At 36.9% G+C, this 26,857-nt stretch overlaps 1 protein-coding gene across 7 annotated transcripts in view; it reads left to right on the top strand.

The window, feature by feature from the left end:
• The window catches only part of LOC150083961 (spectrin beta chain-like), a 419,401-nt gene extending 402,826 nt beyond the window's left edge, over positions 1-16,575 (top strand). For 4 of the 7 annotated variants that reach the window (XM_090375833.1, XM_090375836.1, XM_090375835.1 and 1 more), the window contains 6 exons: positions 338-440; positions 852-927; positions 1,021-1,124; positions 3,743-3,785; positions 14,852-15,000; positions 15,796-16,574. In XM_090375833.1, the coding sequence (XP_090231959.1) occupies positions 338-440; positions 852-927; positions 1,021-1,124; positions 3,743-3,785; positions 14,852-15,000; positions 15,796-15,808 (488 nt within the window). In that variant the 3' untranslated portion in view covers positions 15,809-16,574. Of the gene's footprint in view, positions 1-337; positions 441-851; positions 928-1,020; positions 1,125-3,742; positions 3,786-14,851 lie in introns of all 7 variants that reach the window. The other 3 variants (XM_090375838.1, XM_090375834.1, XM_090375837.1) reach the window with 2 other exon arrangements.
• The last annotated feature ends 10,282 nt before the right edge of the window (positions 16,576-26,857 follow it).

The following is a 26,857-nucleotide window of genomic DNA, read 5'->3' as shown; positions in this document are numbered from 1 at the left end:
GGGAAAAAAAAACCTCATATTTTACTGTTTAAAGAAAATCTTTTTTGAAATAAATGATATATATAGTTTCTTTAAATGTGCCAATACAAAGTATTTCTGTCTCCTCCACCAAAAATAAATGGAGAAATAAGAATTTTTTTTTTTTTTTTAATGCAAAAGGAATGTGATGGGTTAATTTATATTCTCTGTTATTAATTATTACATGTGTAAATTATGTAGGTAAATTATGATTATTGTTTAAAGGTAATTTTTAAATTATCAGATAACAGAAATTTTCAGCCGTCCTACAAAAAAGCTGCTACTGGCCCAAGGTTTAACTTTATTTTAAATCTTATAGAAAGGGTCAGTCCTACAGCAATGGTTACAGAAGAGGAGACCTTTGAAGGTATTTTAATAAGGAAACATGAATGGGAATCAACTACAAAGAAAGCCTCTAATAGGTAAGTGTCTTTCCAGTTTATATTATGTTGATTAAATCATTATTGCCAAGAGTGGTAGAAATAGGTTTTCTGAAGAAGTATTAAATAAAGTTCTGTAAAGTGGCCAGAATTATATATCCGCCTTAAGTTTTTTTGACTCTGCTTCTTCTTTTTTTTTTTTTTTTTGTTGCTTTGGTCAGAAGAATTTTAATAGCTCTAAAAGAGGGATCACACTGTATTGCATTACTCTCTTTTTGTTACCAAGCTCAACAGTGTCTCTAACTTGGATGACTATGGGTATTTTTGGTTTTCTGTTTTGATTATTATTATTATTATTTTTTTTAATCTTACAATATACTTGTATAAATTATAAATCTACTGATATACTGCTTCTTTTCCAAAGACTTATTTACATATTTCCACTTGTTGCAGGTCGTGGGATAAAATCTATGTTGTTCTACAGGGTCACTTAATGTTAGCTTACAAGGACCAAAAGCACTTCAAACAAGTAGGGAGTTTTTTGCATTCTTCTTTCTAAATAAGTTACTAATTGATTTTTAAATATTAAATGATGCTAGCTTTTATTTTTCTTGTTACTTAGGAGCCTGATAGCTATCATCGTGGTGAAGCACCGATAGATGTCAGGGGAAGCACAGCAGATGTTGCTGCTGATTACACAAAGAAGAAGCATGTCTTCAGGTTAAAGTAAGTTTTTCATTTAGTAACTTGATTCATAAATATTATTTCAAAATAATTTCTACCACAGTTCCTATTAATCCTCAAGCAGATGCACCCAAAATTTTTTTGTGAATGAGCTTGCGACATATTCTGTGCCCTATTCAGAATTTTGATAAAAAAGATAATACGTAATAAAATATAAAGTAATTTTCAAAGTTACCAAACCCATATAGTTGCTTATATCTCGAATTACACTTGTGGGGACATGTAGATAGGAAGCTTAACAACAGGTGGCAGCACACATCATGTACATGTAAAGTCACTTCCTAAATTGTCATGCCATTAATCTTCTAATGGATATGTTTTATTGTGGAGCAATATTTCACAACTTAACTCCTTTGCAAAATTTAAACAGGAATATAGACAGTACTTCAAAAAACAAGCATTACTGGTAAAGTCCACCATGTGGCAGCTGATAACGAATTTCATGAGACTTCTAATAATTGACAAACCACAGAGGAGCAGGCCTGAATTATCAGATATTGTGATTGCAGATATGCAAAAAATCACTCAGAAGATTATTGGGTGAAATTAGGCATATCCTACAGTTCCTGACAAAAATCTGCTAAGAAGTTGAAATTTTGAAGCTGCCAAGATTGCCAGACCTTACCATTGATGAGTTTTTTTCTGCAGGAATATCTTAAAAAGTAGACATTTGTGAACAATCCACACTCAGTAGAACAACTACAGAACACCATTACCACATGTACTGCCCAACACTTCTTAGGACAAGCTTCACCACATTGCTGAAAACTTGTGTTGTTGGGTTTTAGCATTTTTATTACAGAATGGTGAGCATTTCCAACTTCTTTTATAATGCATTTATGACCTTATACAAGAGATCTACCTGTCAATGAAATTATATGTCATTCCTGCAAAGGTAACCAGAGATACATGCAGTTGTATAGGTTCAGCAACTAAAATCATCCTGCTATAATAAATAAAGAATATTTATTATTATACAGAGTAATTTTACAATGGAAATAAGTTGCATTACAGTGGAAACAAGTACACACAATTTTTTTCATCACAAGTAACAATTTCCTCTCCATCAAAGTCATCATTATTAGTGCTACACTCCTCAAATGGAATAATAGAATTCCACTTACATGACCAACCAATCATGTGGTACATAAAGGGCATCAAGAGTGAGAGAAACTTATCTGATCATACTCTTTCAGTACTAGCATAGTTAACGATAGATCAAAGATTAAAACTTTACTGAAGAAATTATTATTAATACTAAAAACCTTGCAGACTGATGGAAGGAAATAAAACTTATATAGCATCTTCCATCAAAAAATATATAACAAAATAAAAAAATAGCATGTGTGTTTTATGTGAACCATCCTTGACGAAATCCAATTTAGTAAAATTCGCATCCATTTGTGATGTGCACACGATCTTGGTATTTATTATTGATGTTTCACATGAATCATAAATACCAAGCCAATAGCCTAATTATCCATTTGAATGACTACAATCAAATGGCAGCTGTAGGAAGTACGTTGCAACAATACAAGTATTTGATTGCAAATATTGTATTGTTGCTATTTTTTATTAGAAATACTTATTGCAACCATATAAGTATGATTGATTTACAATAATTTGCCTCTAGTGGAAGCTGCAGATGACGTCGCTTCTGCATCACATTTTTTGTGACTGATCAGATTTACTCAGTTGAGGTGCCCCCAAGGATGTTTCACATCAAAAATAAAAATGTCTCTAAAATATATTTTAGAGACAATTATATCTACAATATTAAATCTACATATGCTTTGCCTCTATAAGGCTAGGAAGTCATTCCAGTAACTATTTAGTTTTGATTCCAGTCTGCTGGTTTATTTCTTCTTTGCATTTACATTTGTGAAAAATTCCTGATCTCTGTCCTTCTCTCTCTTTATTATCTAGTTCACAGGTGATGACCAGGTTTAGAATATTCTTGCCCCTCTTTCTTTCCTTAATATGTTGATATAATTTACAATTGTGTATTTTATTTAAAAATTTGTCCTTGTTCCTTGTAATGTGCTTCTCCCTCTCACTTGCACCAACCGATAAGGGAAAATTGAAATCACCCATAACAAGGTATTTACACTTTCATGTGCATTCCTTCTGCATGTAGAGGTTCTTTTCACACTCTTCAGTATTCTAGTCTGTAGGATTCCCCCAACAAACTTTCATTTTCTCTTTGCTTCCAGGTACCTCAAATCACACAGATGCTATGCTGGCATGTATAAATTACCAAATCTATCCTCCCTAAATACATCCTATTTGCCATATTGAAACTTATCATTACCTATTTCTGGGTGAAAAGTTTCTGCAGAAGTTTTATACTGAAATATTAAAAATAACTAGCAATTTTTGTAAATTGTTGCTTGCATTTTGTAATTATATCAGCAAGATTAAATCAGAATTAGTCTGGATTTTTATATCTTCAATGTTTTTCTAAATCATAGAATGATGATCACTAATATAACCAATAATGTTAATATAAGTTATTTCCTGAAAGTATTTGACTAATATTAAATCTAAGCCCTTCTGAGATAATTTTTTTTCAAAACTTAACTTATTTTAATTTTATACAGATTGTCCACTGGAGGAGAGTACCTTTTCAAAGCTGAAGATGATGTAAGTTGCTTTGGATCTTCTGTAAATTTATATATATTTTAATAGAGGTATTATAATTAAGTGTTCCATCATATCAGAATTAGTCTCTGGTATATAAACATCTTTTAAAATGTATTGCAGAAAAAGGTGCTATAACGGGTAGCACAACTGTTCTCTGCCTGTACTAATAAAGCTACACTTCCACTAACTGTAGACTGCATGTCACGTGATATGGAGGTTGAAGTTTATGAGATTGATGTACCAACTATTTTTATGTCTATTGCTGAGGCTTGAACAAAGAAAAGAGTGGTAGAAGACAGAGTGGTATTCTTTGTGAAAACCTTTAAGCAAAGAATCTCTTATCTTTGTCAAAAGGCACCTCTGTGGGCGGGAGCAGTAGTGTGTAGCACACGCTTCTTGATTAGACCGGGGTTCGAGCCTGTGACCACCAAATACGAAGAATGCAGAAAGGTCAGGGAATGACCACCGCATATCCCTGGAGCAATATGGCCTTAGTTGCTAATGCTCCTAAAAACCAAATAGCAAACAACCTTTGTCAAACCCCAGCCTTTCAGCAGAACTTGTTTCATTTGAAGTGTGTCATAAGGAATAGTGTATAGTATTAGTGGTTAATGATGTAAGGAAGCTAGCAAAAAAAAAAACCTTGTCACCTCATCTGTCCCATTGCCTCTAATAATTTGTCTAGTTCTTTTTAGAACTACCCACTTTCACAATACCAGATGGAGGTTTGAACAATCAGATGGAGGTTTGAACAATACCAGATGGAGGTTTGAACAACCTTTTTAAAAAAAGTAATTTATTTTATTTTGTAATAATTAATTTATTACAAAGTAATTTATTTTATTAGTAATTTATTTTATTTTGCGGCACCCCTACTCAATTTTCTGCCTGTTACATCCGATTCTCTCCCTGTGTGTGTGTGTGTGTATATATACACACACAGGAGTATATATGTAATATTAAAAAATATATATGTTATATGATAGTTATTACAATAATATAACTATAAAAATTACATTTCATAATACAAATTATATATGTACAGTATATAATAATTTTATTCTTTATATAGAGGTACTAAGTAAACACCAATTATAGATCACCACAAAATTAAAGATACTGTACACCTTTTTATTATGAAATAAACATATAAATTAAAAAAAAATAAATAAATAAGTTTAAGTAACTTAAACCCAACTTATGTGGCACCCCTGGAATGTTGTTGCAGCACCCAGTTTGAAAACCACTGCTCTAGCTGAAAGCAAATTTCTGCACATCTATTTTGCTACCATCCTTCCTCAATTTATATTTATGCCCCTTCATTACATTACTTGTGTTGTCTGAGCCAGAGGAAAGATGCCATCAGTATTGAACTTACTCAATTCCACTCAAAGCCTAAAAGACCTCAATCAGATCTTGTAGATGCCCACTGCAGTTTGCAGAACTGAAGTCTTTCTTGGTAAGAATACCCTTTTGATCTATTCACTAATCTCACTGCTCTTTCCTGTTCCTATGAATCCACATCCTTTCTAAAATGAGGCTTCCAGATAATTAGTGGAATAATTACCTCCCTATTATTCCTAGTGGCAAAATTCCTTTAAATCTTTGATAAAACCCCATGAGCTGTTCTAGCAGCCCTTCTGCCCTGCTCAGTTCCCCCAGGTCTTTTTCCTTCACTACTACCCGTATGCAATATCTCACATTTGTCAATGATAAACTTCAGTTGATACTTCTCTTATCTGCCAACTAATTTTCTAGATATTTGTTGCAGTAGCATATCCTATTGTATAATTTGCAAACTTAGACATTAAGCCTGATATGACATCATACTATCATTAATAAATACTGAAAACAGTAATGAGCCCAGCACTAAACTGTGGAAGATTCCACTAATAGCATTAGTTCACAACGAGCAGTGTTCATTTAGAATCACTCAACTATCCCTTTATCCATAGCCACAACTTGTTCCTAATGCTATACTGGTCCAAATTATACAGCAGTCTTTTCTGTTATTTATTTTTTTTTTTTTATTTCTCTTCTCTCTGTTTAAAACTGTATAAATGTTTTAGGACCTGTTCAAGAAACATCTGGAGATAATCCAGTGTAAATTGATAGCTCAGAGGTGGCAAATGAAGTTTAACATTGACAAATGTAAAGTACTACATATGGGAAACAGCAACCCCAGAGCAACGTATCAACTCTGTGGTAGAGAATGAAAAGGACCTGGGGGTAATTGTGCAGGCAGATATGTTTTCTGAGCAGTGCAGACGGGCTGCAAGAGTAGCTCATGGTGTCTTGTCAGTGATATACAGGAATTTTTCTAGCAGGGAAAGGAGGTGATTATTCCCTTGTATAAGGCAATGGTCAGGCCACACCTTGAGTACTGTGTACAGGTCTGGAGGCCTCATTTCAAGAAGGATGTAGAGCTGCTGGAACGAGTACAGAGAAGGGCAACAAGATTAGTGAATGGAACAAAGGGTTGCTCTTACGAAGAAAGGCTTAAGTTTTGCAAATTACAGTGTCTGGAGGCTAGGCACCGGCGAGGTGGACTGATAGAGGTGTATAAAGCCTTGAATGGTTTGAGCATGCTCAGTGCTGATGGGATTCTTCCTCTTGCTCAGAATAATCACCTGAGAGGGCATAAATTGAAATTGAGGAAAGACGGATGTAGGATAGATGTGCGGAAATTTGCCTTTAGCCAGCAGGTAGTTGGTTGGTGGAACAGACTTCCATCCCTTGTTGTGGAAGTTGATAGTCTAAATAAACTTAAGGCTCAGCTGGACAGGTATTTCAAACGAACAAGGGGTGAAGTGGAAGTTTTTTTTTTTTTTTTTTGGCTGATGCTGCATAAGCTTGCTTTCTTGCATCATATGCCTCTGCTAATGCTAATGCTAACTCATCATGGGTAACATAACTCTCAATATGGTATTATATTGTAATGCAGGTAGAATGTCTGAAACCCAGAATTATCTAAAATGTTGACAGTTTTATAACTTTTTTTATATTTTTTGGGTGAAAAAGCCATTTCACTGTAGTGCCAACTTGTTGCCAGAATAGTGCAACTGGATGACAAATTGGCAAGTTCAATTACATTAAAATTAAATAAAATATTTAATATAGAGTACTTTAGGGCAAGAGCCTCATGCTGTCACGGTAGAATAACTAACATATAGGTTAGTGCAATAGCATCCGTTTAATTTGTAGCCATCTACCATAGTAGTTAAATTGGCATCGTTTTAATTGTATCTCATATTGTGAATACCATCACAGTTGCCATGGTATTGTACTACCTTGAATAAGTAACACTTCACCAGTGGAGAAGACTGTTACTTATTTTTGGCAGATACCACCACCCAGGCGGCACCGTTTTGAAGCTTATTGGCTTCTCGTGTGTGTGTGGGCATGTACCCTGATGTAGTAATAGTGACAACCCAGTTATGAAGTATAACTCCACAATATGAGATGCTTGATGGGATGCAGGTATTGCACACACTGTTGTGAAGGTATTCACAATATGAGATATAATTAAAATGATACCAATTTAACTGCTTTGATAGATGGTTATGAATTAAACTGATGCTATTGCACTAACTTATACATTAGTTATTTTACCACGTAGCATGAGGCTCTTCCCCTAAAATACTTTATAAGCTATACTACTACTGCACACTATCAGGCATCTCTCATATTGTGGAGTTAACTTCATAACTGGGTTGTCACTATTGCAACACCAGGGGGCCCCGGGTGCCAAGCGTATTTCGAGGCCAAGCTATATTCTTGCGATTTATAAAGTGCTCTTGATAAGCGATTGAAATTATATTTTACGTTCACATTTCTATAAACCGATTTACTTTAAAAACAGTTCTATACTTGAAAAGTAACAAGTAGAACACAGGAAGGAAATACACCTTTCTTTACATTTTCCTCTATTTATATTTTTACTAATTAACAAACACTTCAACCGCTTGGCCTCCGAGCGGCACTGCTCCTGCCTCCCCGTGGCGGGGCCGGTAACCTGGGGGAAAAGTTATCCTCCAGGGCGAAAAGGAGTAACGATGGATATAAATGACTATCCACCACTAGAGCCTTCAAATTCAAGGCCAGACATACCAAATGATGATGACCTAAACCATCCAAAAAGGCTCCGAAGAGAAGTGCAGAGCAATGAGATGCCAAACTTCCTTGTAATACATTCGCTCTCCAACCAGCCTGTCGGCAAATTATCATCATTTGTCATCCAAAGATTTTTGGAATCCATTGCTGATACACCGAAAATGGTTAAACGTCTGCAATCCGGAGACCTCCTAATCGAAACAGCCTCCTCAAAACATTCAGAATGGCTGCTTAAAACAACAACCTTTGCTGGGATACCCGTATCTATAACTCCCCACAATACGTTAAACTCGTCAAAAGGTGTCATCACAGAGTGGGACCTGATTACAGTATCTGAAGAGGAATTAGTACAGGAACTGGGCAATCAAAAAGTAATTAGTGCAAAACGTATAAAAACCAAAAAAGATGGAAATCTTGTTCCAACCCGATCCATAATTTTAACATTCAGCACCCCAGACTTGCCATCCTCAGTAAAAGCTGGCTATTTAAACTGCCGAATACGGCCTTTCATACCTAATCCTCTACGTTGCTTTAAATGCCAAAAATATGGACATTCGCAACAAACATGTAGAGGTGATGCCATTTGTCCAATTTGTGGTTCCAAGGAGCATACACAAATAGACTGTTCAGCCTCAAGTCCCATTTGTCCCAACTGCAAAGAAAGTCATCCAGCCTTTTCCAAATCTTGTGAAATGTGGAAAACGGGGAAGAAAATCCAAAAATATAAAATAGAGCACAAAGTTACATACCCCGAGGCACGCAGACAGGTTATGTCCACCATGCCCGGTCGTTCATATGCAGCTCACACTCGAAGCTTTAATTCAACAGCAGCTCAAACAGATGTATCCATACCTCCCTGCACATCTCTAGCTAACTGGGTTAAAAACACATTATCAAACCCTGTCAAAGACACACATCAAATTAAAATCAGTGAATCGACCAACACTCCAATCAGTATCCCAGTTGAGACTCGGACAGTCCCGCATGACAAAGAAAAACTGAAAACTACTAAACACAACAATAAACCTGAATCATCCACTGGTAGTATGGAAGTAGATGTAAACCCAGATCATGAAGAACCAATACTAGAACTTCACGCAAATGATACTATGGATACCGGTCGCCCTACCTTCCCGAAAAGAGACCGAAAAAAATCCTCCTCAAACAAAAAACAGTCAGATGAATCATCCTCAACTAAACCAAAATGACCCACAGCATCTTACAATGGAATTGCAGAGGCTTTCGTTCAAACACAGACGATATTCAATACCTAATTAATCAATATTCTCCGGTTGCCTTTTGTTTACAGGAAACTTACCTAACCACACAAATTTCTCCTTCGATAAAGAACTATTGCATTTATCGAAGAGATCGAAATACCGCTAGCGCTGCCCATGGTGGTGTGGCAATCCTAGTAAACTCAAAGATCCCAACTAAACATATCCCACTCCAAACTAATATAGAAGCTGTTGCTGTTCGTATAATTCTCCATAGTGCAATAACACTAGTCTCAATATACCTACCGCCAAACTGTACTAACTCTTTAAAAGATCTTGAAGACCTCTTTGTACAGATACCTCCACCTCTCTGTATATTAGGGGACTTTAATGGGCACCACCCATTATGGGGCTCTCCTAAATTGGATAGACGAGGCCAACTAATTGAAAGTTTTTTGGATGCACGAAATCTCACTATACTCAATACAGGTGCACCGACACACGTACAGCTTCCAACAGGACACACCTCAGCAATAGATCTCTCAATTTGTTCACCAGTACTAGTCCCAGCCATAGAGTGGTATGTAATGAACGATCCCATGGGCAGTGACCACTTCCCAATAGTATGCAACTTTCTGAAAGGAAAGACTCCTTCAATTCAACCCTGCAGAAAGTGGAAATTTGTCCGAGCAGACTGGGCAAAATTTCAATCATCAATTGACCTCGATGAGGAAAAAATCCGCCTCCAGCACATTGATGATGTGACAGATTACATCACATCGCATCTTCTAAATGTGGCTAAAGACACAATACCAATATCAAATCCGCCGGGCCAAAAGCATTATAATTACTGGTGGAATGATAAATGCACCACAGCAAAGAGAGCAAAAAATAAAGCCTGGAATTTGTTTCAGAAATGTCCGAGCACAGTCAATCTCATTAATTATAAGAAATTAAGGGCAAAAGCACGCTTCATACAAAAACAAGCAAAGAAAGAATCCTGGACCCGTTTTGCATCCACTTTTCACAGAAATACCGATCCCAAAATAATATGGAAAAAAATTAGACAGCTATCTGGTAAGTTTCCTACCATACCTTCTCCAATCCTCTCCTGGAATGGAAAAGATCTCTGTAATCCAGTAGATATAGCCAATGCTTTAGGCAATACTTTTGCAGAAATCTCAGCAACGTCAGCCTATACTACCTCATTCCAAAGAATTAAAAACACTAAAGAAAAGCATGCTATTCATTTTCAAACTACCCGTCTTCTCCCATATAACAAACCTCTGCAATATTCTGAACTTTTACATGTCATTAGAACAGCTCGCAATGGTGCTGCTGGGCCAGATGGGATTTATTATGTCATGCTACAACATCTTGATGACAAAGCTCTGCACTGCCTCCTGGTCTTTTACAATCGCATATTTTTAGAAATGTTTTTCCAGCATCTTGGCATCACTCTACAATTTTGGCATTCCTGAAGCCTGGAAAAGATCCATCCAACCCAAATAGCTATAGACCCATATCTCTCTCAAGCTGCCTCAGTAAAATCCTTGAGAAAATTATCCACAGAAGACTTGTCTGGATCATTGAGTCGGAACATCTAATGAGCGATTGTCAATATGGCTTTTGCCAAAACAGATCATGCTTAGATCTTATGGTCAAGGCTGAATTTGCCATCCGTAATGCTTTTGTCAAACATGAACATCTAGTAATGGTTTCAATAGACATAGAGAAGGCTTTTGATACCACCTGGCGGTATGGTATACTTAGTGATCTTTACTTTCTCGGACTACGAGGCAATCTTCCTATATTCATTCAGAACTTTCTACATACTAGATTATTTCAAGTTCGATATCAACATGCCCTTTCCCCAACTTTCGTCCAGGAAGAAGGTGTTCCACAGGGATCAGTACTGAGTGCCACTCTTTTTGCTCTGAGAATAGATTCTATTACTAAGCAGCTTCCAAATACAATTGAGACTTACCTTTATGCAGATGACCTTTCCATCTCTTGTCATTCTCAAAACATGAGGTCTATTGAAAGACAGCTTCAGATATCACTTAATAAAATTCAACAATGGGCGAGCCTCAACGGCTATCGGCTCTCACAACAGAAAACAGTTGCCATCCATTTCTGTAGACAACGCAAACTTCATCCAGATCCTGAACTTCAAATTTCTAACGTCTTTGTCCCGGTCACCAGCAACATCCGATTTCTAGGATTAACCCTTGACAATAAGTTAAATTTCCTAGATCATATTAAAAATGTACGGACTTCACATCTAAAAAAGTTAAACATACTCAGAGCTTTATCTGCCCAAACATGGGGTGCAGATCGTACTTCTCTGCTTCGGCTATACAGGTCATTAATCAGATCCCGCCTTGATTATGGAGCTCCCATCTATGATTCTGCCAGAATGAGCGCATTATGCTGGCTTGATCCCATTCAACACAGTGCTTTGAGGATTGCACTTGGTGCTTTTAGAACGTCGCCCAAACATAGTCTCTATATAGATGCTCATGAGCCCCCATTATCGTTACGTAGAAAAACACTGTTACTAAAGTATGCCGTTAAGATACAAAGCTGTGCCTCGCATCCGATTCAGTCATATCTGTTCAATCCACCACTAGAAAACCTCTTCAGAAATAAACCTAGCATAGTAAAGCCAGCTGGTCTTCGTCTCCTTGAACTGATGGAAGTTTGGAATCTTTCCGTTCACTCCGTACAACAGGTAGCAACCTGCTGTCAACCACCATGGGCTTCTCTTCCTCTGGTGGCTTGTGACACTTATCTCTGCCAATGGGGAAAAGACATTTTACAAGCATCTAATATCATACAACTTCTTGCAGTTCACACTCAAAGATATAGTGATTTTTCCCCAATTTATACAGATGGCTCTAAATCAAATTCAAACGTTGGAGCAGCCGCAGTGTTTCCGAATACCGTTATTTCAGTATCCCTTCCACCTGAATTCAGTATCTTTTCAGCTGAAATATATGCAATTAAACTGGCCTTACAAAATCTCTGTGCTGATCGATCCTTAAAATCAGTTATTTACACTGATTCGCTTAGTTCAATCATGGCTTTATGTAATTTCTCAGATAAAGTTCACCCTGTTATAGAAGAAATACGAAACATATTACTAAAAATTGAAGAACACCGTCAACAGGTCATCTTCTGTTGGATTCCAGCACATTCTGGTATTTTGGGCAATGAACTGGCTGATAAAGCTGCAAAAAATCCAAATAGCTTAGACTTAACTAATATCCCTGTTCCGCCATCAGACTTTGCAGTAGCTATTCAAGCTGCATGCTTGTCAGAATGGACAAAAATCTGGCACTCTCAAACAAATAATAAATTCTTTCAATTTAAACACGATCCAAAAAATTGGTGCTCCAGTATCCGTACATCAAGACGAGAAGAAGTAGTCCTATCAAGGGCAAGAATAGGTCATACCCATCTTTATTTACTTAGAGGAGACGATCCACCACAGTGTCCACATTGCTATATAAATCTGACTGTTAAACACATACTCATTGACTGCCCCTACTATAGACAAGACAGAGCATCAACCCTGCTATCACTGGTAAATCTTAATAAACCAATAACTTTAGAGAATCTCATTGGTGACAAGGCAAATATTTTTGAATTTTTCAACTTTCTGAAGCAGATTGGACTTTTAAATCTTTTCTGATTTTATAAAAATTTTTTGATTTCCCTATATAAAAAATGAATAGGCGCATTATAGCCATAGTAGTTTATGCGCCATTAAACATCCATAACAACAACAGCAACACCAGGGTACCTGCCCACCCACCGATGATAAGCCAATAAAGCTTTGAAAAGGTGCCACCTGGGTGGTGGTGGTGGTATCTGCTGAGAATAAGTAACAGTAGTCTTCCCCACTGGTGAAGTGTTACTTATTTGAGGTAGTACAATACCTTGGCAACTTGTCGTGAAGGTATTCACAATATGAGATATAATTAAAACAATGCCAATTTAACTACTTTGGTAGATGGCTACGAATTAAACTGATGCTATTTCACCAACCTATACATTAGATAAAATATTTAATTTTAGTTTAAAATTCCATTGGTAGATTGTTTGCTTTGTATGTAGCAAAATTTCTGTTTGGCAGCCAGTAGGCTTTCAACTGCCATAAATTAACACAGTATAGCCTTAATAACTCATGGTAGAAAGACTGCTGGCTGCTAAGTCCATTACCAAATTTATTTTTAAAACAATACAGCTTGTACTATGAGTAATTAGCCACTTCCAGAGGGTCACTTGCTGACAACAACAACAGTAAATGTTAGAACAAGAATTCTGCCGTTTACTGATTTTTGTTCATTATTTATTTTTCTTTCTTTTGTAGAAAAAACCAAAGAATGTGCAAAGATTAATTTTTATGATATACATACATATAATTTACAGATTATAATTTTAAATTATATCATTAAATTTTGTTATTAATTTAACATGTTAATAAAAAACATGCACAAATGTAATTAATTTGCCTTTTTATAATACATATTTTTTTAATACATAATACTGGAAAGGTTGAGCAGATGGGCTGAGAGGTGACAAATGAAGTTTAACATTGACAAATGTAAAGTACTACATATGGGAAACAGCAACCACAGAGCAACGTATCAACTCTGTGGTACTACACTGACAGTGGCAGAGAATGAAAGGGACCTGGGGGTGGTTGTGCAGGCAGATATGAAGTTCTCTGAGCAGTGCAGACGAGCTGCAAGAGTAGCTCATGGTGTCTTGTCAATGATATACACGAATTTTTCTAGCAGGGATAAGGAGGTGATTATTCCCTTGTATAAGGCAATGGTCAGGCCTCACCTAGAGTACTGTATACAAGTCTGGAGGCCTCATTTCAAGAAGGATGTAGAGCTGCTGGAACGAGTACAGAGAAGGGCAACAAGATTAGTGAATGGAACAAAGGGGTGCTCTTACGAAGAAAGGCTTAAGTTTTGCAAATTACAGTGTCTGGAGACTAGGCACCAGCGAGGTGATCTGATAGAGGTGTATAAAGCCTCGAATGGTTTGAGCATGCTCAATGCTGATGGGATTCTTCCTCTCGCTCAGAATAATCACCTGAGAGGGCATAAATTCAAATTGAGGAAAGACAGATGTAGGATAGACGTGCGGAAATTTGCCTTTAGCCAGTGGGTTGGTGGAACAGACTTCCATCCCTTGTAGTGGAAGTTGATAGCCTAAATAAGTTTAAGGCTCAGCTGGACAGGTATTTTGAACGAACAGAGGGGTGAAGTGGAAGTGGTTTTTTTTTTTTTTTTTTTTGGCTGATGCTGCATAAGCTTGCTTTCTTGAATCAAATGTCTCTGCTAATGCTAATATTACACGCCTATCAAAGCCAGCTTAATTGTACAACCTAGTTAATTTATTATTATTTGGTGGACGAGGAAGGGCCTCATACATGTTATAGCTAAGGGCCACAACAAGTTTAAATCACCCTGCTGGTATCAGCCAAAAAAAAAAGGTTAAAATTAAAGATTTCTTATAAAAGTTAATGGTTTTGCTTTTACAGGAAAAGCATTGACTTGCCAGCATTTCAGGCAAGCAATGCTAAGTACCAAAATTTGGTGTTACTTGGTTATGATTAAACCAGAAATAGTTCCTTGGTCAAAATTACAAACTGATTTGTAATAAATAATTATTATAAGCACGATTTTTATTTTTCTAAAAGTTTCTTTTTTATAGGAGGAGATGAATTCCTGGCTTCAGAAGCTACAAGCAGCTGCCTCAGATGAGGGTTCTGCAGGTCCATCCCGTTCCCAAACACTGCCTGCCAAAGGAGACGAGAAGAAGGATGAACACAAGCGTCGCAGTTTTTTCACTCTGAAGAAAAAGTAATCAGACCTTATCTCTTAACCTGGCTGCCTCAAAGTAACAGCTTGCACTTTGCCCAAGTTTTTCCCACAGGATATACTGACAGCTTTTTTGCTATCTACCACACAACTGGGCACGTGGATAGTGGCACCATTCTGATTGACACTCCTGGGCAGTGGATAAGTTGGTCGATGAAACTACATTCAGTGTGTTTAAAGACTTAATTCCTAACATTTACCACTGGTCATCATTTGGGCAAACTTCCATTGCTGGTGTGCTGTACAGTAGGGGAAGGGGGGAGGGTTCTTGTCTCATGCTTATTTATCTGTAATACGCTAACATTCATCGTCATTACTGTTTAGATACATTACCCTGTCCATGTACAGCTTTTTGACTGCTTAAATTTCATCCAATAATTTTTTTAACCATCTCCATAGTTTTGTTTTGTATTAACGTATCATCTGGCTGGATAATCCATCTAACATTTGCTAAAGTTTTCAGAGCAAGCTTGTTAATCAGCATGGCAGGAAAGACTTTCTGCTTGAATTAGTTAAAACTGTTGTTTGTTCTAAAGGTAAATTAATGTAACTTGTAATTGTGCATTTGTTAAAAAAAAAAAAAGAAAAAAAAATAGAAAAGTATATATATTAAATTGTAAAGACACTTTAGTATTTAAATCTAATCACAATACCTCAGTCCAAATGTACAGAATATCCAGCACTGTTGTTTTTGTCCAACATTATTCATAGTTATTACTGCTAGCTTAGCACCTTGGTGCTACACACGCTCTAATGTACTGTATACTTGTTTCATAGTCAGCAGGAGTGAGGCAGCTCAGAGAGCAGCAGAAACAGCGATGCGATGCGGCCAAGAGAAATTCGAGAAAACAGAACACACATCCGAGGCTTCCACCATCCTAGCTACAAATAGACCTTCCGATGTGATTTGTTCTTCAGCCAAGTCCCTCCCTCCCCTTTTCCCCCACAAAAAACTGTCAGAATGTGCCTCTTTATTGTGTTTATCCTGTTGTGTCCCACATACATGTTACTGAATCACTTCAGTTTGTTGAGTGCATAGCGTTGCCATTTTGTATCAGTACTGTATCACCTCGAAGATCCATAGTGACATGGCTTTTTACTGGCTTTCCTGCAAGTTTAGGATGTGTTTAGAGAAGGGTTGTTGACTTCGTGTTGTTGGCCTCTCATGCAGCGTCTTCAGAGTACACCCTCCATGCCATCTTTTCGTATTCAGAGCTCTTTATTGTTACAGTGGTTATATATACAGAATTACCCTCAAGAATTCTTATTTGTGCCAGAATTATTGATGTTTATTCTTATTCTGTGCTTCTGTAGACACAAAAGATTCAAATAAACCATTCTTACAAAATAAGAATTGTGTGACTTATTTGTATATATTGTATTTCAAAATGGAGTAACCATTAGTGCAAACTGTTGCCGTCATTTGAGACATCTTCACTTGCATTATTCAAACACTAAGGAAGCAGGGACTTGTTTTTAATGTAGGTGTTAGGGAACTGCATGTAAAAAACTTAATAATTATGAACATATTCCGTCTCATTTAAATAAATGTTCAATTCTTGCAGTTGAGTGTGCAAATTTTTTGCTGAGCCACGGTCCAGTGCTTGGCATAGAATTCCTGAATTTTATATGTTGCATGCTGCAAATAAAATTTCTGTTCAATGGCCATATGGCAAAGGCATTTGAAGTTTCATTGTGAATAGAGTACAGTTAACGATGTTATGTATTTTATTTTGCGGAAGTGTACAGATTTTGTTGTATAACACAAGTATTATAGTTTCAAGTTGTCCGATGTCTGGTTTGTTCCTTTAATTGGATGCACTTTTTATACCTTCGGCTTTAGTCTGACACACATTTTTGCCACAAGCAAGTAGTGTGAAGTAGCAGTCAGTATATATTATATCTAGTTTGGTGAGATTCTCAAAAGGGGAATGAGGCTATGGTTAGGGATCACTGCCAACATTTCATAGGAAAAAATTTAATATTTTATTACTATTATTATTTTATTTATTTATTATTACTACCTTATTATTTTGGCATATTTAAGTTAGATAATTCTTTCACTTTATATTACCTAACAGAGGGGCTTTGTTAAGCTTTATTTATATTTTATTTTGTTTGAAATGAAAGTTATTATTCTTAATTTTTTAATAAATCCTCATAGTGTGAAAATTAATTTATTGAAGGGTTCTTTCCTGACTGAACTTTTTTTTTTCTTAATTTTTTTTAAAAAAGTCACCATCTATTTCCATTTTACCACAGATTGTTTTCCATTCATTCATAAAAATATCTAAAATGATAAAGTTGACAATTAAATATTCAATCACAAAATAGTTTTGACTATAAAGTATTTTAGGGTAAGAGCCTTATGCTATGCGGTAGGATGACTAGCATATAGGTTAGTACAATTGCATCAGTTTAATTCATAGCCGTGCACCAAAGTAGTTAAGCTGGCATCTTTTTAATTATATCTCATATTGCGAATACCTTCAAAAGTTGCCATGGTATTGCACTACCTCAAATAAATAATGCTTCACCAGTGGAGAAGACTAATGTTACTTATTCTTGGCAGATACCATCACCCAGACAGCAACATTTCGAAGCTTACTGGCTTCTGATCGGTGGGTGGGTGGGCAGTACTGCAATAGTGACAACCAAGTTATGAAGTATAACTCCAGAATATGAGAGATGCCTGATGGTGTGCAGTAGTATAGATTATAAAGTATTTTAGGGCAAGAGCCTCATACTATATGGTAGAATGACTACCATATACCATATTTCCCCATGTATAAGACGCACCCTTTTTCGAAAAATTTGGGGTCTAAAAACTGGGTGCGTCTTATACAATGGTTTTAAATTTTTTTACTTGCATTTTCCGCTTTTTCGTGCTTGTTGTCTTTGCGCTCATTGTTTCGCACTTGTTACTGGTATATTAGGTTACGTTTTGCCACGTTCTGCCCAGAAATGGCTCAGAAAAGATTTTCGCACAGTGCTGAATTCAAGTTAAAAGTGATCCAGTTTGCAAAAGTGAATGGAAATCGTGCTGCTGAACGTAAGTTTGGTCCTCCTCCAACTGAGAAAACAATCTGAGACCAGCTACGGGAAGAAGAAACCCTACTGAAAACAGCACAGCAGAAGGCCATGAGAGGCAAGTCAGCAAAATGGCCTGATTTAGAGAGGGAATTGAAGAGCAAAGGGAAATTGGAATTCCTGTGTCCACAAAGATGGTTCAGCATAAGGCAAAAAGAATTACTGATGAAAAAGAAGTTACTGATTTCAAAGGAGGACACAATTGGTGCTTCACGTTCATGAAACGGAATGGACTAAGCATATGTACACGCACCAGACTTGCAAAAGATGCCTGAAAGCTATGAGCAGAAGGTCCTTGAATTTCATCGTTTTGTCATTCAATGTCGGAAGACACATCAGTTTGAGTTGGGACAGATTGCAAATATGGATGAAGTCCCCCTTCAATTTGATATCCCAAGTAACAGAACTGTTAATAAGGGGGGTGAAAACTGTAACTGAAGACAAGTGGACATGAAAAGAAACATTATACAGTTGTTCTAGCTTGTTGTGCCGACGGAACCAAGCTGCCTCTGCTGATTTTCAAATGCAAAACAATGCCAAAGAAGACATTCCTCGAGGAGTGATTGTCCACGTTCATGACAAGGGTTGGATGGATCAAGATGGGATGAAGATCTGGTTTGAGAAAGTTTGGAGCAGGAGACCAGGTGGGCTCTTATGCAAACCTGCCCTATTGGTGCTTGATCAGTTCAGGGCACACATAACAAAAAACACAAATATTGCTGCAGAGCAAAAAACAAAACTTGCCATCATACCTGGAGGCTTGACATCCCAGCTCCAACCACTTGATGTCAGCATTAACAAACCCTTCAAAGCTGCCATGAGAGACGAATGGAACCAATGGATGAAGTATTCTGAGGATAATTTGACACCAGCAGGAAGAGTGAAGAAACCAACTATAGGAAACGTTTGTACCTGGGTGAAAAGATCATGGGATAATATCAAGATTGAGATCGTTGTCAAGTCATTTAAGACGTGTGGCATTTCAAATGCCATAGATGGAACTGAGAACGAGGCAATATATGAAGACAGTGATTCATCATCAGACACAGATGAGGACAATGGATGGGAGTTTTGACAGTGATGAGGAGTTGTATGAATTTTATGATGAATAAAACTTGAGTTCAATAACTTTATGTAATACATTTTTTTTTTTTTTTTTTCTTTTCAAATTTCGGGCCCCAAAATTAAGGTGCGCCTTATACATGGGGAAATACGGTAGGTTAGTGCAACTGCATCAATTTATTCGTAGCCATCTAACAAATTAGTTCAGTTAGCATTATTTTAATTGCAACAACCAGGGTACCTGCCCACCCACCAATAAGCTTCAAAATGTTGCTGCCTGAGTGGTAGTGTTCCCCGAGAATAAGTAACATTAGTCTTCTCCTCTGGTGAAGTGTTACTTATTCGAGGTAGTGCAATACCATGTCAACTCATTGCGAAGGTATTCACAATATGAGATATAATTAAAATGATGCCAACTTCACTACTTTAGTAGAAGGCTATGAATTAAACTGATGCAATTGTACTAACCTATACAAAAGTTTTGTTAAATTTTGCTAACATTGATTGAGTTGAACAGCAATTTTTTTAAAAGCCAAATCTTAAGGCAACGTTAGGAATGAATGAACACAGAACTACATGTGACTGTGAGAAATGTTCCTCAAATTGTAATAAAATATTTATGCAGTGTATTTCTTCAACTTGCCTAAGCTTGTCATTGGCAGGTTTAGGCAAGTTACCTCGGCATAAAACAACCCAACCCAACCCACTTTAAAATCTAATCATCTAATCACTAGTAGTTGAAACTGATACTGCTTTAAACTTTGAAAACATTTTATTGAAGTAATTTGTGCAAATACACAACACTAGAAGTTTTAGATAAACGAAAGTGTTAATGTCTGGTTTTCCTCAAATGTAAAGCTGCCGACACAGCATGTGCAACAGTGACCATGTGCATTACTCTAGACATTCTCTATGTAACTATTTCTTCTATAAATTGTTTATTTGAACTCTAGACACACTGATGCAGTGAAAACTATATGCTAATGGTAAAAATAATTTGTTACCTGTGATTTAATCCAAGAACCGTATATTTCAAGAGCTTTCAAAATTGCAAATAATCTAATATAGAGTAGGGCCTCACTCACATGGCAGGTGAGTGAGGACATTCCAGACTCCTGCCGTAAAGCAAAAATCACCGAAAAGTAGAACATAGTCCTTTTTCACTTGCGAATGCATATAAAAGCCTAATAACATATTTATACTATCATATGCTGTAAACAGACTGAATTGCTGACAATAAAATGGTACCCGATGCCCTTCTCGGCTGCTGAGCGTAATGCCGAAAAGTGCAGAACATATTGAACATGGATACAGTCAAAAACTGCCGTATTAGCAGAATGCCAAAAGGTGGGGCAGAAAACCTCATGAATTGAGGCCATGCATAGAAATGGTGGATTAACGTGTGCCAATGGAAAGGACTTCCATTGGCACACGTCAAACAATAATGTTGACACATTAAAAATACTCCCCCAAAGTGGGAAAAACACTCTTCACATGTCAAGGGGATAGTTTATGGGTATCTTGAAATGACTGATGATTTTCAGAGTTCCAGGCTGAGAATTTGATTTGTCCATTTCTATCTCATTACTGGGAATGGAAACACTATGTTGTATTTTGGCTGTTCAAATTTTATTGAGAAATTTCAAAAGAGATTTATATTTACCCAGAAGTAGTTGTGATAGAAGGTTGAGAGGTGGCATAATGGTGTTTGTTTCAACCTACTGGATGAATACAAATCTTTTTTGAACCCCTCATAAGTTACATACACAGCCATATATTATGGTATGTATTCCAGTCCATTCTTCAGTATCTCCATCCAGCAACCAACCAAATATAAACATTACCTATCATCCCATTACTTCAGTAGCTCCTAAACAGCAACCAGCTCTGTGAACTAGGGCAGTCATAACGGTTAAAAAGAGACTTTCATGTTTCTTCTAAGAAACATGTGACAATCAAAATTTCTATATAAATTTCCAGTAGCCCAGAATGCTGAATGCAATGTAACATTCCCAAACTAGTCCAATTTCTGCATTGCAAAATGTCCCCAACATTAGATAATCATATCATTATTAACCAAATCAAATCCATACTGAACAGCCATAAGCTTTAGTGGGACTGCATCCCAGGCAAGGGTGAGCCAACCTGAGGGTGCAAGGGGTCCCAGGATCACAATTTGGGAAGTTATTCAAGGCTCTATAACCACTGTCTTTTACACTCAATAAGCTTGGAAAAGTCTCAAAAATGTTTGGTGCTCGGATTTCAAGTGAAATCCGAGCACCAAACCTACAAACACTTCTTACTCGGGGAAAATAATACATTACAATATACAGAGTTGAAATTTGGAATTAAGAAACTAAACCTAGTACAGGGGAAAACTTTTTATGTGGGAATTTCTTCTCAGGGTTCTACTGTAGTTTAAATTATATTTCAGTATATTAAATACTGAAAAAATATGAAATTCCACTAAATAAACTTGTTTGGTAACTGGCTGAGCTCCAGTTCTAAAAATAGTGTTGTAGAGAAATTAAATAATTAAATGAAAAACTTAAAAATTAATGCTTACCATTTCTTAATTCACCAAAATGTTTCAGTGTTGTGCAGCAAAATAATAAAGTTCAACCATGTTTTAGAATGAGCTGTAGTAATTGTGAACTTAACCCCTGCCCAAAGATTGAATCATCAGTTTCAAGGAAAAAACAAACTCACAACATCAACGTACAATAGTGCAGCAATAATTCAGACACAGCATGGGTTTGTTAAGGGAAAGTCTTGTCTGACAAATTTGATAGGATACTATGATGTGGTTACAAAGGAACTGGATGCAAAAAATAATTTTGATATCATATGTTTGGATTTCAGGAAAGCTTTTGACACTGTTGCGCATGGAAGACTATTGTACAAATTGGAGCAGAATGGTATTAAGGGTAAGTTGCTACAATGGATAAAAGGATGGTTAAGTGGGAGAAGACAGAGGGTAGTAATCAATGGGTGCGGCTCTTCTTGGACTAATGTTATTAGTGGAGTCCCACAGGGTTCGGTGTTGGGTCCACTGTTGTTTTGTATATTTATCAATGATATTGATGAAGGAATATCAGGCTTAGTGTCGAAGTTTGCAGATGATACAAAGGGTGGCAGGGTCGTTAATGACAGTAATGGCAGTGTGCTACTGCAACAGGATCTAGATAATTTGGGCAGATGGGCTAAGAAGTGGCAACTGAAGTTTAACCTTGACAAATGCAAAGTACTGCATATGGGTAGAAGTAACCCCAGAGAAACGTACCAACACTTAAGGTGGTAGAAAATGAAAAAGACCTGGGCGTAATTGTGCAGGCAGATATGAAGTTTTCTGAGCAATGCAGACAGGCTGCCAAGGCAGGTCATGGGGTTTTGTCAATGATATATAGGAATTTTGCTAGCAGGGAAAAGGAGGTGATTATCCCTCTGTATAAGGCAATGGTCAGGCCACACCTTGAGTACTGTGTACAGGTCTGGAGGCCTCATTTTAGGAAGGATGTAGATTTACTTGAGCGTGTACAGAGAAGGGCAACAAGATTAGTGAGGGGAATGAAGGGATCCTCTTATCAAGAGAGGCTTAAGTTCTGCAAATTGCAGTGGCTGGAGACTAGGCACCTGCGCGGTGATCTGATTGAGGTGTATAAGGCCTTGAATGGGTTCAGCATGCTGAATTCTGATGGGATCCTTCCACTTGTTCAGATTACGAACCTAAGGGGGCATAAATTCAAATTAAGAAAAGATAGATGTAGATTGGATGTGCGGAAATTTGCCTTTAGCCAGTGGGTGGTTAATTGCTGGAACAAACTTCGATCTGTCGTTGTGGAAGTTGATAGGTTGAATAAATTTAAGGAGGAACTGGACAGGCATTTGGAGGGAATGGTGTGATTTTTTTTTTTTTGGCTGATGCTGCATAAGCTCATACATTTGCTTTCTTGCATCACATACTACTACTACTACTACTACTAGCATAAAAGAGTCTCAAATATTGAATTGTTGAGAAATAAGTTCGAAAATAGATTAAGATTTCGTGTTTTACAAACCAATTTTTCCATGTTCGGTGTGGCATTTAATTTCAGTGTAACACAGTTCTAAGAAAAAAGTTCGTGATTGGAATTCTAAACTTTTGTTTCTGTTTACCTGCAGAATGACTTCCAAAGAGTTCAATTTGCCTGCGAAATATATGCATTGTTTGGCAACACATTTTTACAAAATGCTTTTTTCATTCGTGAAAAGAAACAAGAATCTGAGCTCACAACTGTTGACACGCATATGTTATCAGTACAGTACTACACAAAATATTAAATATTAAGCCTGACCTTGACAAGTACAAACAAAAGGTGCAAGAAAACTTTTGAGTAATTAAGTTTTTTAGAATGCAGTTATCGTGCATTGTAAGGAAGTGTTGGTTGCAGAAACCAAAATGTTACGTACTGGTTTTGTCATTAAAAAAATACAACTTGAAGTATTTTGTTATAATGAAGAGGGATTAAAACTTTTTATTTTATTATTTTTTCGAGATCTCTGTGCTTTAGTTTTATTCAATATATGGCTGCTGAATTATTTACAAACACCTACTGAGTTCTGTTAGTAAAAATTTGAAATAATGCAAACATACAACTATTTCATTCTTTTCATTCTACCATTTAACAGTAAAACTAAATACAGTTATTGCATTCATTGTCAAAATAATTAATGTGAACTCCTTTAACCTGGTCGTAAGAGAGTATAAACAAGAAAAAGAACAAAAGTAATAATAGCTACTTTGTTACCATGCTAACAAGTCATAAGATATTTAATTAGCACCTATCAACTATGCAATTTCTCGAAGTTCATATGTTCTTGAATGTTCACAGGAGATGTAAATAAATCAAGTGGCTAAATAGATGATACAAAGGTTGGCAGAATGGTTAATGACAGTAATCAAGGTATGCTACTGTAACAGGATCTAGAAAAGTTAGTAGACGGGCTGAGAAGTGGCAACTGAAGTTTAACCTTGACAAATGCAAAGTATGGGTAGCAGTAATGCACCCCATGGTAATGTGCCAACTGTGCGGTACTACACTAAGGGTAGTGAGAATTTAAAAGCCTGGGGATAATTGTGCTGTCAGATATGAAGTTTTCTGAGTAGTGCAGACAGGTTGCAAGAGTAGCTCAGATCTTGTCAATGATATACAGGAAATTTGCTAGCAGGGATCAAACGGTGATTATTTGCTTATATAAGGCAATGGTCAGGCCACACCTTGAGTACTGTATACAGGTCTGGAAGCCTCACTTTAGGAAGGATGTAGAGCTGCTGGAACGAGCAGAGAAGGGCAATGAGATTGGTGAGGGGAACAAATGATGCTCTTACCAAGAAAGGCTTAAGTTCTGCAGATTGCAGTCTGGAAACAGCACCTGTACGGTGATCTGATTGGGGTGTTTAAGGCTTTGAGCAAGCTTGACGTTGGTGGCATTCTTCCTCTTGCTCAGACCACAGACGAAATCTCAAATAAACTAAATAAATTTGTCTCATTGGAGACAAATTTATTTAGTTTATTTGAGATTTAGTGAATAATAGCTTATTCAAAAGCTTAGGTATCAGCATACAACGTAAAGGTTCTTTTAAAGATTAAATAAACATTACATACAATGGGTATCAGTATGGTCAAAAATTGCACAGTATTTCTATTTATAATTGCTATTCAATTCAAGCCTTTAATTTGTTGGTATTATCATGGGCACTGATTACCTCAGCTAAAATGGGATGTGGAAATTTCATGTTTATGCGTACAATGGGCATTGCTTCATTGCTATTCTGTGATTATGTTTGAGTACTTTACACAAGAGTTTTCAATGGGACACTCCGATGCAGAATTACCTGGAGGATGATGCTTAATTCTCTACTGCATATCCCTTTATTTTACATTAGCAATATATATGACAATGGAGTGTCCCCACTTAACACTCGAAGAAACACTGTTGGAATTTAGGCTTTTGTGAATGTGGGAAAGTTAGGATGCCACCATTGTAATTCTCTAGGTCAGTGGTCCATGCACTCCTAGGGGTCCACGAGATAATCCGCAATAAGTCAATAATTATGAAAACTTTAGTTTTTCAAGACGTAATTCAAAAAAATAAAAATTATAATTTTTTTTTTATATACTTCAATATAACAGCTTTGTTTGATCATGCCGTTGGTTTTGCCCATGTCCGAAACGAAGCAGCCATGTGCTCGCTTTTTCCATCCTTGTTTAACTTACTGAACAAATGTAGATCAAGCAAACAATCAAATGACTTTATAAATGTGATTTTAGATATAATGCCTTTCCATGTAAATGATTTATAAATGAAAAAATATATTAAACTTATATATTTAATTTTTTTTTTATTGCAGGGTGAACCCTTTTAAGTAAAATAAGGGTGTGTGATTAAAAAAGTTTGGAGACCACTGCTCTAGGTTACTAGAAAATGCCATCCGGCATGTACACTACCCTCCAAAAACTAGACACCTCTGTTTTCACATTCCATTGGACCTTCCTGGTAAACAAGCAACTCAGACCAATATATAAGGAAGGTATAAAAGCCATATAGGTTAGTTGTCCTAGTTGTGGTACATAGAGCTGAGATGACTAATTCTGTGAGAAGTGTTATTATTGGATGTCACATTGCTGGCTTGTTGATTTCTGCAGATGCTGATAGCATACGCCATCCAGTCAACTGCAAGTGATACTATCATGGAAGTGTGACAGTATCACCACTGTCCAAGAAAACACAAGGAGACCACTAAAGTTTAAGGTATCAAATGGGGTTATATAAGGTGTCTGTACAAACACACTGCATGTGGAGCTCCATAATGTCAGTTTTCATTGGAGAGTAGCAGTACATAAGCCAGACATTACCAAGCTGTTCACCACTCCAATCTCATGGACAGATGTGGAGGATGCCTGGAGAGCATCATGCCAACAGTCAAGTTGGAGATAGCAGACACTTCATAAGAGAGAAGTGTCTGCTATCTGGGGGGTGAACACTAATAATATTAACAGTAGCCTCAGGCAGGTATATAGGGACATGCAACAGCCTAGGAAGGTGTTGGGATTACAAAGCCTGCTGGGGATCTTTGTGGGACAATTACATTAGTGGACTATATTAGGAATTTGATGAATTTGAAGTACTAATTAAGTCATCAAATGCAGATGTTGTAGGGATATCAGAGACATGGTATCACTCATAAAGGATGCAGAATTTGAATATTATAAGTGTGTGTGGAGGAAGGAGGAATTATGCTTAGTTAAAGGAGCATATATATAGCATATAACAAAAAATTATAAGATAAAGAGCAGGCCAAGTAAACTAGGATGTTTTGTAATGGGGAGTTGATATTTAGTGAAACTTCTGGGTTGGTTACTTTCACAATAGCAAGTTTGAAGATCAATGCTGGTAAGACAAAGGCCCTGACAACAGATGGGTCGCAAGCCACCATCTATCTCGAAGGCGTCCAGATCGAGCAAGTGCAGGACTTTAAATACCTTGGGTCGCTGGTCCAGGAGAAGAAAGTTGCATCCACCATGGAAATCCACAGCAGAATTGGACAGGCGGCCACTGCGTTCGCCTCGCTCAAATGGTGTCTGTGGAAGAGGACCAACATTTCCACAAAGACTAAAATCCGACTCTTCCGGACTTTGATCCTGCC

This window comes from Mastigoproctus giganteus, chromosome 6 (genome assembly GCF_048544385.1).
Source record: "Mastigoproctus giganteus isolate SK-2022 chromosome 6, ASM4854438v1, whole genome shotgun sequence".
NCBI lineage: Eukaryota > Metazoa > Arthropoda > Arachnida > Uropygi > Thelyphonidae > Mastigoproctus > Mastigoproctus giganteus.
Note: the sequence above shows the minus strand (reverse complement) of the source record. Positions and strands in the feature narration are given on the sequence as shown.